A 17378-nucleotide genomic window follows, 5' to 3' on the forward strand; every position below is an offset into this window, starting at 1 on the left:
CCAACTCCAGGAAGAGGCTTCATTATTGTTTGCAAACCTAAGCACATCCCTCCTCCACATGAATGTAAACAAAAGTGAAGAAAACAAGAAAGAAATACACTTTGCAGCAAGTACCATTGTGGAAGGAGCAAGCAATATCCTGGACTATTCTTCCAATGTGAGTCGATTAACTTTAAATCCCATGCTGATGTGATGTACTTCTCTAGAGAAGGTTGGGTATATATTACATGTGCTGATCAGTGACTGTAACCCATCAAGAGTACATACTGTATGGGTGCATTTTTGCTCATACCAGGAACATTTACACGGACTGTTTTTCAGCAGCCTCCCATTTTCGTCCAATTCAGACAGCAAACACATCATATTCCTGAGGAATACGTTTGTCTATTACCAACCACTTAGGTTAAAATGAGTTTAGTGACCATGAGTATGGCCGGTGATTCATCAGCCGTCTTCCCTGGAATATCCATCTTGTCTGAATTGCAGTCTAAATTTGCAGGTCACTGAAAAAATTAAGCAACCTCTCCATTGTAAATGCCTTGTGTTTATCTTTGCAGAAAACCATCTCTGATGCCCTTCTCGTTGCTCTGACTAACACACAGAGTGCATTGTTAACATTTAAAGATGTTAACGAGGGGCCATCTATCATCCAACAAGCTCATATTGGTGTGTTTGTTAAAAGGTGAGTTCCTCTTCAACCACAAGCTGTGACACAGATAGCCAAAGCAATAGTTCAGAATTTTGGGAAATACGCTTAGTTTGTTTCTGGCGGAGAGCTGAGAGACATGAGAAGGTTGATACCACTCTCTGTATGGTAAATATAAAGCTACAGCTAGCAGCTGGTTAGCATAGTTTAGCATAAAGTCTGGAAACAGGGGAATACAGCTAGCCTGGCTATGTCTAAATGTAACAAAATCTGCCAACTAGCACCTCGAAAGCACTAATTAACACTTTATATCTAAATATGGGGTGTATGTGCTGGTCTGTTCCTTGGCCTGGAGCAGCAACGTCCTGGATTCTCTGCTGGTTGCTTGGCAACCTTAAGGTGATGACAAGATGGGAAGTGACTTCACCCAACCAAGAAATAGTCCAGCACACCACAACTTTTTAGAAAGAACCTATTAATTAGTGAGCTTTAGAGGTTCTGGTAGGCAGATTTTGTTACCTTTGGACAGAGCTAGGTTAGCTGTATTTTTATATGGCTAATGTTATTAAGCTAACATTTTGTCCTTTTTCATATTCAATATTCTTGTTTGAAAAAACTGATAACTAACTGGAAGAATATCAAAAACAACATCCCAAATAAATGACACACACTCAAACAATAGAATAATACTCCTGACCTGCTCATCCACTATTGAAGTGGATTCGTTTGGGTCTGTGCTCAAAATATTAAGGAGCAAGATCCCCATAGACTGATTCATACGCACCAGTAGGCCTAGTGAAGAACACTAAAATTCATCAAAAAGCACAAGTGATTAATAACCAATCAACTAATATAAGTCTCTTTATATCTTTTCCCTCAGAGTGACACCGGGAAGTTTGCACACAGAGTCCATAAATATTCCCAACTGTTCCTGCCCCACATTTTCTCTCCCACTGCTACCCTCTAATACATTTCCTTCAGATGAACCAGTGGATATACGAGTAAGTCAGCAGGAGTGCTGATGTGTTTACGTGTGTGTGTTGTGTGTGCTATGGCTGTCCCCGAATCAGGATTTTCAGAGTTGTCACTTCAAACCGATGCATCAACTCGGTTTAGTTTATTAGTATATTAATTTGTCTGTTTATAAACAGTCAACATTATAACTGATGTCTTTTCTTCAATATGATGCAGCTAAATGACACAGCTAAAAAGAAAGTGCAGTGATATGAATTACAAAATCCGAGACAATTCTTGGTCTTCTCGACTGATGGTCCGGTCAGTCCTGGCCGTAGTGAGTGCAGGTTCCAGTGTTTTACAGAGGATGGTGTGCATGTTGGATCCCACGTTTCTCACTTTTCCACAGTGTCTGACTTGTTAATTTTAAAGTAAGTCAAGTTTAAACCTACTTTGCTCTTTAATTACATTTACAGATGCTGAGTTTTGATAAAAACCCATTTTCCTGGAATAAGAGAGGGGACATCAGTGGCCTAATAGGTGCTCTATCCCTCACAACAAAAGATGGTATCGGTATCCCTGTGGAGAACTTGAGTGAGGATATTGAGGTCAGTGCAGCATAATGCAGCTGTACTGGGTTCTCCTCTCAAGAGCATGTTCTCTGTGAAGACAAATCTATACCTTCTTTCTAAGAAAAAAAGACTACAACAGTACAATAAACAGAGGGAGCTTGTACTAGAAGGAGCATTCTGTGAAATGACAGCGTATAGTGTACATCTACATGTCATTTACAGTATAATGAATTAAGCACTTCGCCTGTTTTTCATGTAAAACTTTTAGTAAGTAAAACAAATTTGGTTAAGAATTTGCAGTGAGTACTGTATGTGCTCAATCTGCCTTCTCTAATTGGAGTGGGGTTAAAGTGTGATTAAACACCCAGAACTGCTCTTGTGCATATCAGAAGGGTTGTGATTAAAAGGTCTGGAAGGTTTCTTAGTTTATGCATGCAAACAGTGATGGGGACATTTATGCCAGCTTCATGAATATTTGCAAGATCTTTAACTCTTTTATCTCCACTTAATTTAATTCTGTCTGTACCTGGTACCATGGCAACAACTGTGTACACCATGCTCTTTTACATGGTCTGGCAAAAGAAGAACCATATTTTTTACTTCACAAGAGGTAGTTGTGGCTGCAATGACCTATGCGATGTGTTGAGGCTGAATCACAAGATCAGAATCAGAATATTAGTCCTTTTAGGAAGTGCTGGTCAGGACTCTCCACCCCTCCATGAGGACAGCACTACAGTTAAAGAGGATTGAAGGAGTTGACGTTGTCGGCTGTGATTGTCACCAGTCCATAACACACCCACCTGTAATGCATGAGAAGAAATTCTTACTCATCCCACTTTGTATTCAGTGCACCCCAGGTGTGCTGCATGCTACGAGCATAAGCATATGTTTTGTGTCCTCCAGCTTCATGGACGAGAACAGCACCCCAGGAGTTTACTGTTTGGAGGCCAAACAGTGAAATCACATGAAGTAGACAGTCTACAGCTTGTTCATGCAGTGTGGATATGTTGTTTATTAGTACTTAATTTTTACAATTATTAACACACATTAATATTGAAAAAAGTGATTTTGACTTGATTGATTGTGACTTTTCTTCCTATATAATTATAATTAATACAATGAAAGCACAATATTAAATAAAATTACATTTCATGTGTTTATATGATATATAATAAACTAGGCTTTTCTTTCTGGCATTTTGCCTGGTCCACAGATTCTGTTGCCAAGGCCTGTTGATGAGCAGGTGAACACCTCTGTTTTGGACCTGGGGAACTACAGCACAATGGTCATAGACATTCGTTCAGCTGACACTACGCTGGTGTTAAAGGTCCAGTAAGATGTTTCTATCTCCACTTCTGAGACGTGTAATGAGCTCCTATCAGCTTTGGTCTACTTTACTAACTGTAATAATAGCAAAATACTATTAGCACAGTACTACAGTTGCTAACATCATAAATTCTTCAACTGTTATTATATTTTTCGTAATTTTGCCATTTTTTCTTTAATCTTGACATCATGAAGCTAAAAAAATCATAAAACTATGTTTTAATATTGATCGTTATCTTTGCTCCTCTGGATGCACCAACTTTTGCATTGAGAACAACTGCAACTTTGCTGATATACCTTTTAAAGATGGTGCCTTCAAATGACCCTTTACCCTTCAAACTGTTCCTCGGACATATGAACTACCCCACTGAAACAAATTATATAGCGATGACAGAGATGCCTCACCTGGGAACAACACAAGGTAATAAACCTCTTTGCTTACTGGTGGACACAGTATGGTTTTAACTCTAATGTCTTTTAAATTTTATTCTATTCTTTTTGATACATTACTTGAATACTTGTGGGTGTGTGTGTGTGTGTGTCTCTTATACAGAGGAGAGATACACTTGGCTACTAGACCCTACGAATTTAAAGGGAAACACTGGAGTGCACTATCTTGTAGTGAGGCCCATTGTAGGTCCGGGTATAAAATCCATCAATGCCAATTTATCAATTACCTCCATCACTACGTCATGTAAATTTTGGGATGAATCAATATTGGATTGGAACAATATTGGATGCAGGGTAAGTACATTAATTCAATCTACCTGTCATTTGTAGCATGTTGACCAAACTTTAATGACAGTAAATGTTATCTTCCAAGGTTGGTGTTCAGACCACACCTTTAGTCACCCAGTGCCTCTGCAACCACCTCACCTTCTTCGGGAGCTCTTTCTTTGTCACTCCCAACCTTGTCGACCCGTCACGCACTGCTGAGCTGTTTGGGACTTTTACTGAGAATCCTGTGGTCGTCTGCTTCGTGGGGGCTCTTTTTGTGGCCTATCTCTTGGTGGTTGTGTGGGCTCGACGAAAAGATATTCAAGACGCGACCAAGGTACGGTATATCTCCAGCAATATAATTTAGAAGTAAAGTAACATTACCCAAAATGTAGTCAGTTTCCCAGTTACAAAAGAAAGATGTTTTATGTTGTGTTGGATTGTTTGCAGGTGAAGGTGACTGTGCTGGAGGACAACGACCCCATGGACGAGTACCGCTATCTGTTGAGTGTCAGCACTGGGCATCGGAGAGGAGCCTCCACTTCTTCTCAGGTAAACGTGTTATCAGTTCAGTCGGAGACACTCATAGCAAATAGTTAAACTGTTAGATTTGGCAGAAAAGGCTCTGCTCTTTGAGGGAGCAAATCAGCAGAGTTCTAAAAATGTCAGGTTATAATGCAGGCTGGTTGAATGCAGTCAGAATCTTTAACTGGGAAACAGATGGCTACTCATCCGTTTGCGTTATTGCTCTCAAATCCAATTAATTAAGCAGCACTTCTTGTGCTCTGTATTGCATAGTTACACAAATGGCAGATCACCCACTCATGTTTTTAAGCTACCCTTTAATTTATGTGCTGGTGAACATAGTGGAGCATTTAACCGCTAAAGACCCAGATATTTTAATGTTGCTGACACGGTAGCCATAACAGTTTAGTTGATAATATGACAGTGTTGTGATTTCAGCTTGTTCTGGTTACTGTGGCCAAAACATAATTTATTACAGCTTTAAGTAAAAATAGGTATATTTATATTTTGGATTTTTTTTTTTACAGGTGACTGGGGCTGCTTTTATTTGTGAACCTTTTGAGATTTGATTTGTGTTTTACCAGCAGATCATTGAAGCTTTTTAACTCAAATCAAAATCAATATTTTTTTAAATCTTAATTGAGGCGTACTTTGCTGAGTGTTTGTATTACCTTGACAATGACATTGATTGCATTTTGAGAAAATGTTCTGTAACAATGTGTGCTGTTGCATCTTTCTGACATTTCTAACATTTATGCTGATTGGCTGTATTGAAGAGGAGATAAATTTGTCTGTACATCACACAGTCTCTTGAACTTTGCTGATGACATTTCATGCAACTTAATGAAACAATTATAATATCATATTTGTAAATGCCATTTTGCCATTCTGCCATTTTAATCGAATTGCACTAAATAGCTTGCTGATTTTTAAAATGAACTGTCCACCCCTAGCCCCCACCCCATCCTTCCATTACCCTGTAAGTGGTGTTATTATTGTATTATTGAGTATTGAACTGTTTTAGGTGATAATAACTCTGCTGGGTACAGAGGGAAACGGTGAACCACATCACCTGACAGATCCAAAGAAATGTGTGTTTGAGAGAGGTGCGGTGGATATGTTCCTGATAACTACGCCCTTCTCCCTGGGAGACCTGCAGGGCATCAGACTGTGGCACAACAACTCAGGGAGCCATCCTGCCTGGTAGGCAAATACAGAATGTAACATTTACATCAGGATGCATGAGAGTTATAGTACGGCTTGAAGCTAACTTTTTCACCACCTTCCCAAAAATGTCCTGAAGCATATTTTTGTATGTTTGTTTATGTTTAATGACAGACTCGGTTACAAGCCAAATAGCCAATCTAAGCGATCAAACACATTAAAAAATACTAACTTTGTTCACTCACATTGCACAGCCTGCTCATATCATCAAGTAACTAGAGGTGACAACAATGTGAGAGCGGAGATGATGTCCTGCGAATCCACTACTAACTCTCCTTAAACAGTGTGCCACATTAGCTTGGTGTATTGAAGCACAGACAAACACACACACACACACACACACACACACACACACACACACACACACACACACGTGCGCTTATAACTACCAAATCAATTGCTGACAATAGAAGATTGATGACTTGAGATGAGCAGGTGCTGCTGGCTTTGCCCACTTGAGAATAGTTCTGCTAGCTGGCTATTAATATATTAATGTATTTGCACTGGCATGAGTGAGTGAGTGAGTGAGAGTGAGTGATATGAGTGCCATTGATGAAGAGTTCACAGTTACACTTGCTTACCATCCCACAACCATCCCAAATGGCAAATCTGATAAATGCTTTACGACCCCGGCTCGTCGGGAGTAGGAGTGGGGAGTGGGGACGCCCATACAGTAGTTCTTCGAGTCCTGTAAGCTAGTTTAGCTGGTTGAAGGCTTGCTACAGGCTGTTACAATTCCCAACTAACATCTCATATTCTCACTAAAAGACCGGAATCTAAGTAATTATACAGACAGTAAATACTAATTATGTTACAAAGAGTGGCCAATTAAATATATTGAGCCTTGAAAGCTAGGAATTGAAGTCTTACCGTTTACTCTCAGGTAAAATTACATCCAGCATTGGTATGTATTAGTCATGGCATTTCTTCTGACGAAGTTGTCATGACCTAGAGCACTGTGAACATGGAACATACAGTATTGTGAGTACAGTATGTTGTGACTCACAATTATCCTGACCTTACAGATGATTACTTGCTCTTCTTTTCAAGAGAACACAGTCATCAAATACGATTCAGTTGTCATTTTAGTGCTCCTACAGTGTAACAAAATATTTCGCCCTCTTTGAGGTCGTCAGGTCGTCATTTTAGTGTCATTTCTCAAGGCTGGCTTTTTAGCATGTCAACTGTGTTGTAACTATGAACTTTTAGACATACTGTCACATGAATAAGGGTCATTTGTAATTTAAACGTTATAGTTTCATTTTCGCTATTTTTTTCCCCAGGTATGTAGGCAATGTCATGGTGCAGGATTTACAGACGGAGCAGAAATGGCATTTTCTATGCAACTCCTGGCTGGCCATAGACATGGGCGACTGTTCCCTCGATAAAGTTTTTCCTATTTCAACAGAGAAGGATTTGATGAGGTTCAGGTAAGGCAAAGGCATCGAGGTACTGGGCAGCTAAATGATACACACAAGCACACTTTTGAAGTCTAAAGGCTGAATGTGAAACCCAAACTGGGATTTTTCATTTGAATTTGAATGATGAGAGCACAGATGCAAATTAAATGCAATAGCAGGTTTGGATTTTCGCTTGTTAAAAAGCGCAGCTTTTATGACAAAGTCACATATGAAAACCAGCAGGCAGGATGTAGCTTTCAATTGAGCTCCCACTTCCATGCTCATGAGGCTTGCAACATATAAAAAATAAACACTTGTGCATTTTGATTCATGAGAGCAAAGATGAGACTCAAATGGGGACAAGTAAAGTATTATTTACAGCAATACTTCAAACAAGCAACTGTAGCCTATACATTTCAGGACAGTTTTAGTTATTTATTACAGTTATTTCCAAGAACAAAATCTCTTGATGAATAGAAAAAAGGCATCCTAAAATTTGAATTCAAATACGTTATTAACGTAAATTAACAGTCAACAGCACTGAGTATACCTGATCAAATCACTGAACAGCTACACTCACTGAGCTGAGCAGGCAGTACAGTATGTTGTGTTTTTTATATTTTATATCTAGTTACAGACAGATTTATAATTAATTTGAATTCAACTCAATTTAAGTGAAATAAAATCGAATAAAACTCCTAATCCTTGTTGAGCCCCTAAATATTCAGCCTAGATAACCGGGTGGTGATTTACTGAAGACTTACAGCTCTTTCTTTAGGCACTCAAGTATTAGCAACAGAGCTATGCCTAAGTTTAGCAATGATAAAAAGACTGAAAAGAGATTCAAAATGTGATGCTAATCTGTCACTAACTGGTAGTTCACAAAGGTTTAAAATGTTTTTATTTCACAGTGTTACCCTTTGTTGCTGGTTTTTTTTTTCCAGTAATTTGTTCTTCATGAAGACAACAAAGGATTTCAGTGACGGACACCTCTGGTACTCTGTGATCAGTCGACCACCGAGCAGCACCTTCACTTGTGTTCAGAGAGTTTCCTGCTGTTTTTCCCTGCTGCTCTGTACCATGCTGACTAGCATCATGTTTTATGGTATCCCAGCAGATCCCTCTGAGCAGACCATGGACCTGGGTACGACACATTTTCAGTTCAATTTAAGAAAAAAGGCCAGTGATGTTATTGATCTTAGGTTGTCTCCTTTATATGTACTATTTGTATGAGGCTCTTCAGTGCTTTCAGTGTCAGAACTCTGTAGTCTGCTTTATGACATTGTAAAGCTGCTGTTTGTTTGCTGTATACCTGTGTTACCATGAAATAAACAATTATGTGATTACCAGTTGATATAATAAGTGCAAGAACCACATTTTAAGACAGAACACGTATTTCTTATCAATCTTTTAACGATAAAAACATTTAAAAAATATTTTACCTCTCTCTCGCTCTCTGTTTCCAGGTCACTTTGAGTTTACCTGGCAACAGTTCATGATTGGAGTTCAGAGTTCCCTCATCATGTTTCCTGTGAATATCCTTATTGTTAGTGTCTTCAGAAATACTCGTCCCCGGAAGACGTCTTGTTGCAAGCGCAAAATAGAAAAACCAGACACCCTTGAAAAGATTTCTTTCTCTCAGACTGCGACCACCAACATGAATGTCAATGTCACTTTAGACACTGTCATAAAGGTCGGTGCTTCATGTTTTTCATGTGCTAAGTAGCTATTTAAAGTTTTTGCTCTCAATATTTAAGTGCTGCTTCTGTAAATTAGCAGTAGCAGCTAAGTTACTCATCAGTTGGGTTCCACTCAACTGATGAGTAACTTAGCTGCTACTGCTATGATGACCACTTTGGAGACTGTTTTTGGTTGTGCTTTCAAGGACACCCCGACATCCAAAATAAGAAAGTAGCTTCTGATAGGCATTGTGTTTATGGGTTATGAATAAAATGGTCCCTGCCCACAGCTGTAATACCATTTGACATTAGTATAACTTTGTCTGGATTCTTTAAATTGTTCACTGTGATATATTACTTGTATAACACATTTTCAATTCTCTGCAAATTAGTTTGTTTTGTGTGTCAAAATGAGTGGAATCCAACTGATGAGTACGTTTGGAAAACCGCTGGCAGTAATTTTAAAACATTTTGTGAAATACACTTATTCACTTTCTTGCCAAGAGTTAGATGAGAAGATCAATACCACTCTGATGTCTTTATTGCTAGATATGAAGCTAGAGCCAGGAGATGGTTAGCTTAGCATAGCTCTTTCCAAAGTTTAAGAAATTTGCCTACCAACACTTAGAGGTCTTTTAATCGGCACACAAACAGCAATGTAACAATGATGAGTTGTGGTTTTAAGGGTTTACAGTACGTGCTGGAACTATTTCTTGGCTGGGAGCAGTGACTTCCTGGCAATCTCATGGTCTCACTGCACCCGGCAGCTGTTCACCAAGAAATTGTTACAGTGTGAAACCCCCTCTAAAACCACAACTTGTCCTATTTATATTTGTTTTTGCAGTGATTAAACAAACGTAATTTGTGAAATTTAAAGGTGCTGGTCTTAACTTTGGACAGATCCAGGCTAGCTGTTTCCCCCTGTTATCATCCATATGATATAATAATAATAATCCATATACATGTTCAAAATTGTGATAAATATGTAAATAATTAACATATTGTATATTGCACGCAATTTCATATAGAAAAAACATTTTTGTAAAACATTTTCTTTCAGGATATCACAAGAATTGCCCATTCACTGTCTAAGACTGTGAAAAGCAACATACCATGCACAGAGTCTGAGTTTGAGCCTGGACAACAAGTTGATATCAATGCTGTCCTTTCTGTGGTGGAGGACTTCATCAAACAGAATAACAAAACCAGTGACACCGCCCAGTCCAAAAATCAGAGCTTTCACAACCTCGCTCAGCCTCAGCTACCAGGTGTGTACATACCGGCTACGGATAGTGGATACTGTAAGATTATATAAAATTCTGTCTTTATTAGGTACAGTGCTCTAATAGTATGGGATGAGGTGGATGTAATACAGAGCTGAAGGCCTGTCCCCTTTCCAAGCTGATGTCTGTACTTGGCTTAACAGTTTTCACAGATTTCTTTCAATAGTCCTTTAAAGAAGCTCGATACCAAGGGTTTCATGGTCTCCATTCTAAGCTATAAATGCACTTGCTGGTAAATTCAATTCCATTGACTTCACTTCATTTTATCTCTAGAAGGTATTTTTTAGCAAACTTAATTATTTTTCTACATTGTTAAAACACAAATGTAAAGATATGCGCTCGACTCATATCTTCTTCTTCTATGAAATGCCATGCACTGAGGCTAGAACTTAAAAAGTGATACATAAGACAACAATGCCAGACTTTTCAACTGGCTTATGTAAAATTTGAAAACAACAAAGCCAAATTCTGTTATTCTGTTAAATGCTAAAAAGTAATCATATTATCAGTATGAAAATGAAGAGGTGCCAAAAGTTTACTTCCCAGAACAGTAGTACACACAGTATCTTTTTAGCTTAAATTGTGCATAAAAAATCTCATTGTGTTTTAGCTTTTCAAAATAAGAGGTGAAAGAAAGTGTCTAATATCCATTGTCTGTTGTAGTGAAACAGGGCTGGACTTTGTTCCCTATGCATCATTTACAGTTTTGAAGTCAATGGAAAAAATGCAACATGTGCCTAAATTCTTAAGAAATGCAACTAGTGACAAAGCAGACACAGTTTACCATGTCAGAAATTATGTACATTTTCAGAGAGCAGTGCTAGTACGCATCCCAGGTCAACAGTGGAGGGGATTCAAAAGAAGAGCAACAAAACCCACTATCTATACACGCAGCTGTGTCACATTGACAAAGAGCTGAGTCTGCTGGGACCCTCTGGCTTCCCCACCCCACACGGCTACAGCCAGGCTCTGCAGCAAGTCCAGGGCATGAAGGGTTTTCTTGAAGATCAGCTCTTCAAATTCAGCTGTGTCAACCTAGATGAACTTACCCAGAAGAAGTACAAAAGTCACTTTAATCAAAATGACCACACTGGTGGATTTGCATGTGTTAGCTCGTTATCTACAAACTGTGTATTTATTTTTACTTTCATGCCAGAGCCTTAAAAGTCACTTGATAGTCTTTAAAGTGAGGAATTAATCACTTTTATTTTTATTTTCTCTTTGTCTTTTTATTCATTTTTGTCTTTTTTCTTTTTTTATCATAGTTATTTATCACAACAGGATAATGCAGTTACTAATGATGACCACTTTGGAGACTGTTTTTGGTTGTGCTTTCAAGGACACCCCGACATCCAAAATAAGAAAGTAGCTTCTGATAGGCATTGTGTTTATGGGTTATGAATAAAATGGTCCCTGCCCACAGCTGTAATACCATTTGACATTAGTATAACTTTGTCTGGAGTCTTTAAATTGTTCACTGTGATATATTACTTGTATAACACATTTTCAATTCTCTGCAAATTAGTTTGCTTTGTGTGTCAAAATGAGTGGAATCCAACTGATGAGTACGTTTGGAAAACTGCTGGCAGTAATTTTAAAACATTTTGGGAAATACGCTAATTCCCTTTCTTGCCAAGAGTTAGATGAAAAGATCAATACCACTCTGATGTCTTTTATATTGCTAGATATGAAGCTAGAGCCAGGAGATGGTTAGCTTAGCATGGAGCTTAGCGGGAACTATTTCTTGGCTGGGAACAGTGACTTCCTGGCAATCTCATGGTGACAAGTCACTGCACCCGGCAGCTGTTCACCAAGAAATTGTCACAGTGTGAAACCCCCTGTAAAACCACAACTTGTCCTATTTATATTATTTGATTTTGCAACGATTAAACAAACGTAAATTGTGAAATAAAAATAATAAAGGTGCTGGTCTTAACTTTGGACAGATCCAGGCTAGCTGTTTCCCCCTGTTATCATCCATATGATATAATAATAATAATCCATATACATGTTCAAAATTGTGATAAATATGTAAATAATTAACATATTGTATATTGCACGCAATTTCATATAGAAAAAACATTTTTGTAAAACATTTTCTTTCAGGATATCACAAGAATTGCCCATTCACTGTCTAAGACTGTGAAAAGCAACATACCATGCACAGAGTCTGAGTTTGAGCCTGGACAACAAGTTGATATCAATGCTGTCCTTTCTGTGGTGGAGGACTTCATCAAACTTGTCCTATTTATATTATTTGATTTTGCAACGATTAAACAAACGTAAATTGTGAAATAAAAATAATAAAGGTGCTGGTCTTAACTTTGGACAGATCCAGGCTAGCTGTTTCCCCTTGTTTCCAGTCTTTATGCTAAGCTAAGCTGACCAGCTGCTGGCTCTAGCTTCATATTGAGCATACAAACATCAGAATCAGAATCAGAAACACTTTATTGATCCCCGAAGGGAAACTCTTTGTTACAGCAGCTTGCCTTTACGTCAGTGCACACAGGAAAAAGTACTAGCAAAAAATATAATACAATACACTATAAAAACAGGTCAGAAAATGAATTAAGTACCAGGTGGGTATAAGTATAAAATCAAAATAAGAGGGGTATTGATTTTCTCATCTAAATGTGAGCAAGAAAGCACTTGAGCCTGTTTCTCAAAATGTTGAACTATTCATTAAGGAATGCACAATCTGTGGATAATGGGATAAAACATGCAAAAAGTTCATATCACACATGAAACCTTGGTGTACATCATAACTGGTAATATGAAGTAAATGTTTTAGAGCTTAATGTAGGAAATGTACATTTACAATTCAATTTAAATGCGGTTTAAAATGATAATACTTAAGTGAAATTCAGTAATTGCACTTCAAAAAGAGCTGTATTTGAGTAAATTGTATTCTTTCACTGCTTTCCCTTGCAGGTTGAGCCCTGCTGACAGCAGTGATGGTGATGGTAGTCAGAAGAAAAAGCTGTGCTGTCATGGAGGGCTACCCTGGTGGTTTATTTTTGTTGGCTGGCTGCTAGTGATCGCAACCAGTGTTGTAGCAGGATATTTCACAATGCTATATGGGTTGAAATTTGGGAAGGAACGCTCCGTAAGCTGGTTGGTATCCATGATAGTGTCCTTTTTTCAGAGTATCCTCATCATTCAGCCATTGAAGGTGAGAAGAAGATGCCTTCCCCTCTTCATGAAGAACCTCATACCTCACTAGTAGCTCAGTATTTCCAACACAATTCATTTTTTGTATATTAGAAAGCTTAATTTTATAGTTTTCTCATAGTTTAAACTCCTGCAGAGATATTTTTTTATGAGCACATGCTAAATATTCAATTTTGAAAGAACATCTGTATTCACTTATGTTCATGCCTTTTACCACAGGTGCTATGTCTTGCAGTCTTCTTTGCACTTGTAATAAAGAAAGTTGATGAGGAAGATTTTCAAAATTTAGCATTTGTAAGAAATGACAGAAATCAAGGTAAAAGATAAATACTTCCAAAATGCACTTTCTTGGTCTCAAATTTGAATTTATTCATCATCAGACATGTTTTACAACAAATAAACAAATAACTCTTAACGTGCAGGTGATTGTAAGGACCAACAAACAATCGGACGGGATAGCAGTCTCTATGAGCCTCCTCCTCCTGCAGACATTGAGAAGATGAAAAGGAACAAGATTATGGAACAGAAAGCCTTTGCCCTCCTCAGGGAGATTTTGAGTAAGTAGAAACATTGATCTTTTTTATTTTACTGGGGGTATTTCAGAAGGGAAGATGAGTATGTTTGCCAGATCAATCAAAATTCAAGGAAATTTGTTCTGAGATGGGGATCCATTGAAAAGAACAGCATGTCATATCTCAGATTAGCCAGATCTCAACCTCTGGTCTCACGCCCTGGTCAGGCTCCAAAACTCATCCACTGTGCTCAACCACGTCTATCTAGACTGAGACATGGTATATTCATAGAAATGTTCCTCATCTTAATGTTCTATGGCCATGAGTCAAAGTATATGAATAATTTGTATTAATGTAATTCTATTAAATAGTCTACCATTCACAGGCTATAAGGTACAATTTCCACACACTATTTTAATGCTCCCATTATAACTAACTACTAATCTGTTGATCTATGACCTTCATGTATGGGTACATTCATTCATTTGTCTTGAACCTAAAATACTTAGCTAACTACAGTACGATTTAACCTACGCTATTATCTTAATTCCACACTGATAGTCCATAATATACAACAAAATATTTACTTTGACTTTAGGGCCGTGGTTTATCATTATAAAAACTATTCTCTGAATGGAAACATCACAGCTGTCTCTTTAAATCTTTAAAATTGCTTAAACTGAACCAGCTGGTAAACTGAAGTCAAGCTTTTAAATATAAGTCCAGCTTTTCTTAGCCTTCCTTCTTTCCAGCCTGCTTTCCCATGTAAGCTGTGCATTTATAGTAATTCAGTACAACCCCGAATGAATTATTATTAATCATTGAGGGGAAATAAAGAATGTTTCATCTAAAATTGCAGCATCTGCTTTACTTTAATTTTAACTGACCCAGTGATCCCCAGTGTTGTTATCGTATGGTGAATTTGGAGAACGATAATGTCCCCATTTGTTGCAGCCTACATGGGGTTTCTGTGGATGTTGCTGCTGGTGGCGTACGGCCAGAGAGATCCCAATGCTTTTTTCCTGAACCAACACATCCGGGATAGCTTCAGTGGAGAGATCTCAGACAGCATGAGTCTCGCAGATGTGTTCACTTGGGCCAACACAGCTCTATTAAATAACCTTTTTGGAGTTTATCCAGGTAAAAATGTATCCCTCATGAAGAAGTGATGCCTGTTGTTTTAATCTTAGTACCAAAGGGATTTTGTGTCAGAGCTACATGAAAGGTTTGTGGTTTTACCAGTGTTTTTTCTGAATTCTTATGTTACACAAGCAGTTATTTACATTACATTTATAAAATATCAATTGTTCTGCCTCTCTTTTAGTCTCAGATAGGATAGCGCTTCTTCAGCCCACTCTGCTAGCTACAGTGCACTCTTGACCTGATAAATTAGAGAAAAAGAGGGAAAAAACAAAGGCAGCGTTTTCAAATGATCTTGTGTTTTTATTTTGATGGATACAGAAAATAGTGGTCAGCCAGAATTGTAGTTTATTATTTACTTATACAGACAGAAACATTTTTGCCAAAATCACTTTGTCCCCCATTCTTATCACATAAAAGTTCAATAAGGTGCTTTGCTCAGTGAAGCAAAACAATTTACACTGCATCGTGTCAAAGCAACTTTTATGTTGTTGGGGGGTTTTTTTGTTGCTTTTTTCAAAGACCAAAGTCGGCTTGTGCCAAAAGTCAACTCCACAGCTGCAGAGCAAGATGCTTTTACTATCTCATGTATCTTCTTAGTGTCACACAGAGTCTTAGCTAACAGGTGGGATTTGTCCTGAGTAGGCTAATCCCAGAAGGAGCAATGGACAGGTGCCAGATGAGTTCTAATGATCCCACCTTCTCACTGGATAACTGTGTGTCTTCAAAGTCAATACAGCATGATTGTATTTGCACCCAGACATAATTAATTCAGGCACAAAAGATTGACTGGGTCAGAATTAACACAATACTGGGTTAACTTTACCCAGAACCAATGGGTAGAAAACTACCCGAGACAACAAACTTGTTGCCTAGTGTTTTTTTATTTTATTGTTGGGTTATTTTATGTTTGTGAACTATCTACTCTCTTTTTAAACTTACACATCACGATTTGTTACTGATTTCTAATAATGTGCATCCTTTGCAGTTATGAATGCTAAAACCATGCAGACACAAAAAAAATAAATAAATATCCCAAAAAAATCTTTAAAAAAATATAATTGTATAGGATGTGAATAAACTTTATTGGAAATGTCATTGGACAAAACGGACCAGGGGTTCCATGTTTAGATTCAGTGTGAGCACCCACATCTTGGCCGACTGATCCAACAATGTGAGCAGAGAAGTCACAGGTTCTGGCCGTGCAGAAAGGCTGATTACAATGTGTAGTCTGAGTTAACAAAGTTGACAGTTTTTAGGTAAAACTTGCACAAAATAAGCATTTTCTACTTGTATAATCCAAGAGTAATACAAAAAATAACAATGACACTGCGTCAAAACATTGGTCAACCTATTGTTACTGGGTAAACTTATCCCAGTATTGCGCTTGTGCTGTATTGACCCAAACTGGCTTACATTTTTACAGTGATTTTTAGTGTGTTCTCATTACATAATTTTAGCACAGAATGGCAATTATCCACATTAAGGTAAAAGCACAAGTGACAAATAAAGGTAGCTGCGAATATGTTGTACACAAATGCAAACAAACCATAGACCGAACTAACTGGCCAAGTTTTTAAATGTGTGACAAGCAGCGACCACAAAACTAAAATGACTTTCATTCAGCACTGCCTGAGAAAAACTCTGAGGAACTATAAAATGCTGTGTTCCAGGATTCATCACAGATGGAAACTCCAAGCTAGTGGGTAATGCCCGTCTTCGTCAATTGAGAGTGCAGAAGAACTCCTGTCAGATTGCAGGCTCCATGCTCCAGTTTGTACCAGACTGTCACGCTCCATATTCATGGGAGGTGGAAGACATGGGCTCCTATGACCCGGGCTGGAACCAATCTGTGAGGGATAATATCTCAACGAGCACCCCCAGCCCGTGGAAGTACCAGACGCAGGCTCAGCTCAGGGCGTACCCTGTCTGGGGCAAAATGGTGCTCTACAGGGGAGGTGGCTTTGTATCGGAGCTCGGCCCAGATTTACAAAACGCCAGCAAGTATGTACATTAGCAAACTGAAATGCATCAATACAAGAACCAAAGATATTATTTTCTTTTTTTACTGGTCTGTAAGTTTGCATTGTACTCAGCATGGCCCTCAGATTTATCAAAGCAATATATTATATTAACATTGAAAATACATTGCTGTAAAAATCTGATATTCTATTCTAACACTTGAAAAGAGAAAACAGAAGGAGGCCTACAGTATATTCAAAAATATTC

General features: G+C 38.2%; 1 protein-coding gene across 1 annotated transcript in view; it reads left to right on the forward strand.

Annotated features, from left to right (window-relative positions):
• The window catches only part of LOC122885261 (polycystic kidney disease protein 1-like 2), a 43668-nt gene that overhangs the window by 20306 nt on the left and 5984 nt on the right, over positions 1–17378 (forward strand). The window contains exons 18-37 of the mRNA XM_044216104.1: positions 11–157; positions 558–682; positions 1527–1647; positions 2077–2208; positions 3386–3499; positions 3805–3919; positions 4052–4242; positions 4322–4552; positions 4666–4767; positions 5765–5943; positions 7248–7394; positions 8309–8508; positions 8831–9057; positions 10104–10311; positions 11138–11384; positions 13258–13498; positions 13717–13813; positions 13920–14054; positions 14964–15149; positions 16823–17153. Coding sequence (XP_044072039.1) covers positions 11–157; positions 558–682; positions 1527–1647; positions 2077–2208; positions 3386–3499; positions 3805–3919; positions 4052–4242; positions 4322–4552; positions 4666–4767; positions 5765–5943; positions 7248–7394; positions 8309–8508; positions 8831–9057; positions 10104–10311; positions 11138–11384; positions 13258–13498; positions 13717–13813; positions 13920–14054; positions 14964–15149; positions 16823–17153 — 3476 coding nt within the window. The remainder of the gene's footprint in view (positions 1–10; positions 158–557; positions 683–1526; positions 1648–2076; positions 2209–3385; positions 3500–3804; positions 3920–4051; positions 4243–4321; positions 4553–4665; positions 4768–5764; positions 5944–7247; positions 7395–8308; positions 8509–8830; positions 9058–10103; positions 10312–11137; positions 11385–13257; positions 13499–13716; positions 13814–13919; positions 14055–14963; positions 15150–16822; positions 17154–17378) is intronic.

The sequence above is a fragment of the Siniperca chuatsi genome, linkage group LG12, assembly GCF_020085105.1.
Source record: "Siniperca chuatsi isolate FFG_IHB_CAS linkage group LG12, ASM2008510v1, whole genome shotgun sequence".
NCBI classification, from domain to species: Eukaryota; Metazoa; Chordata; class Actinopteri; order Centrarchiformes; family Sinipercidae; genus Siniperca; species Siniperca chuatsi.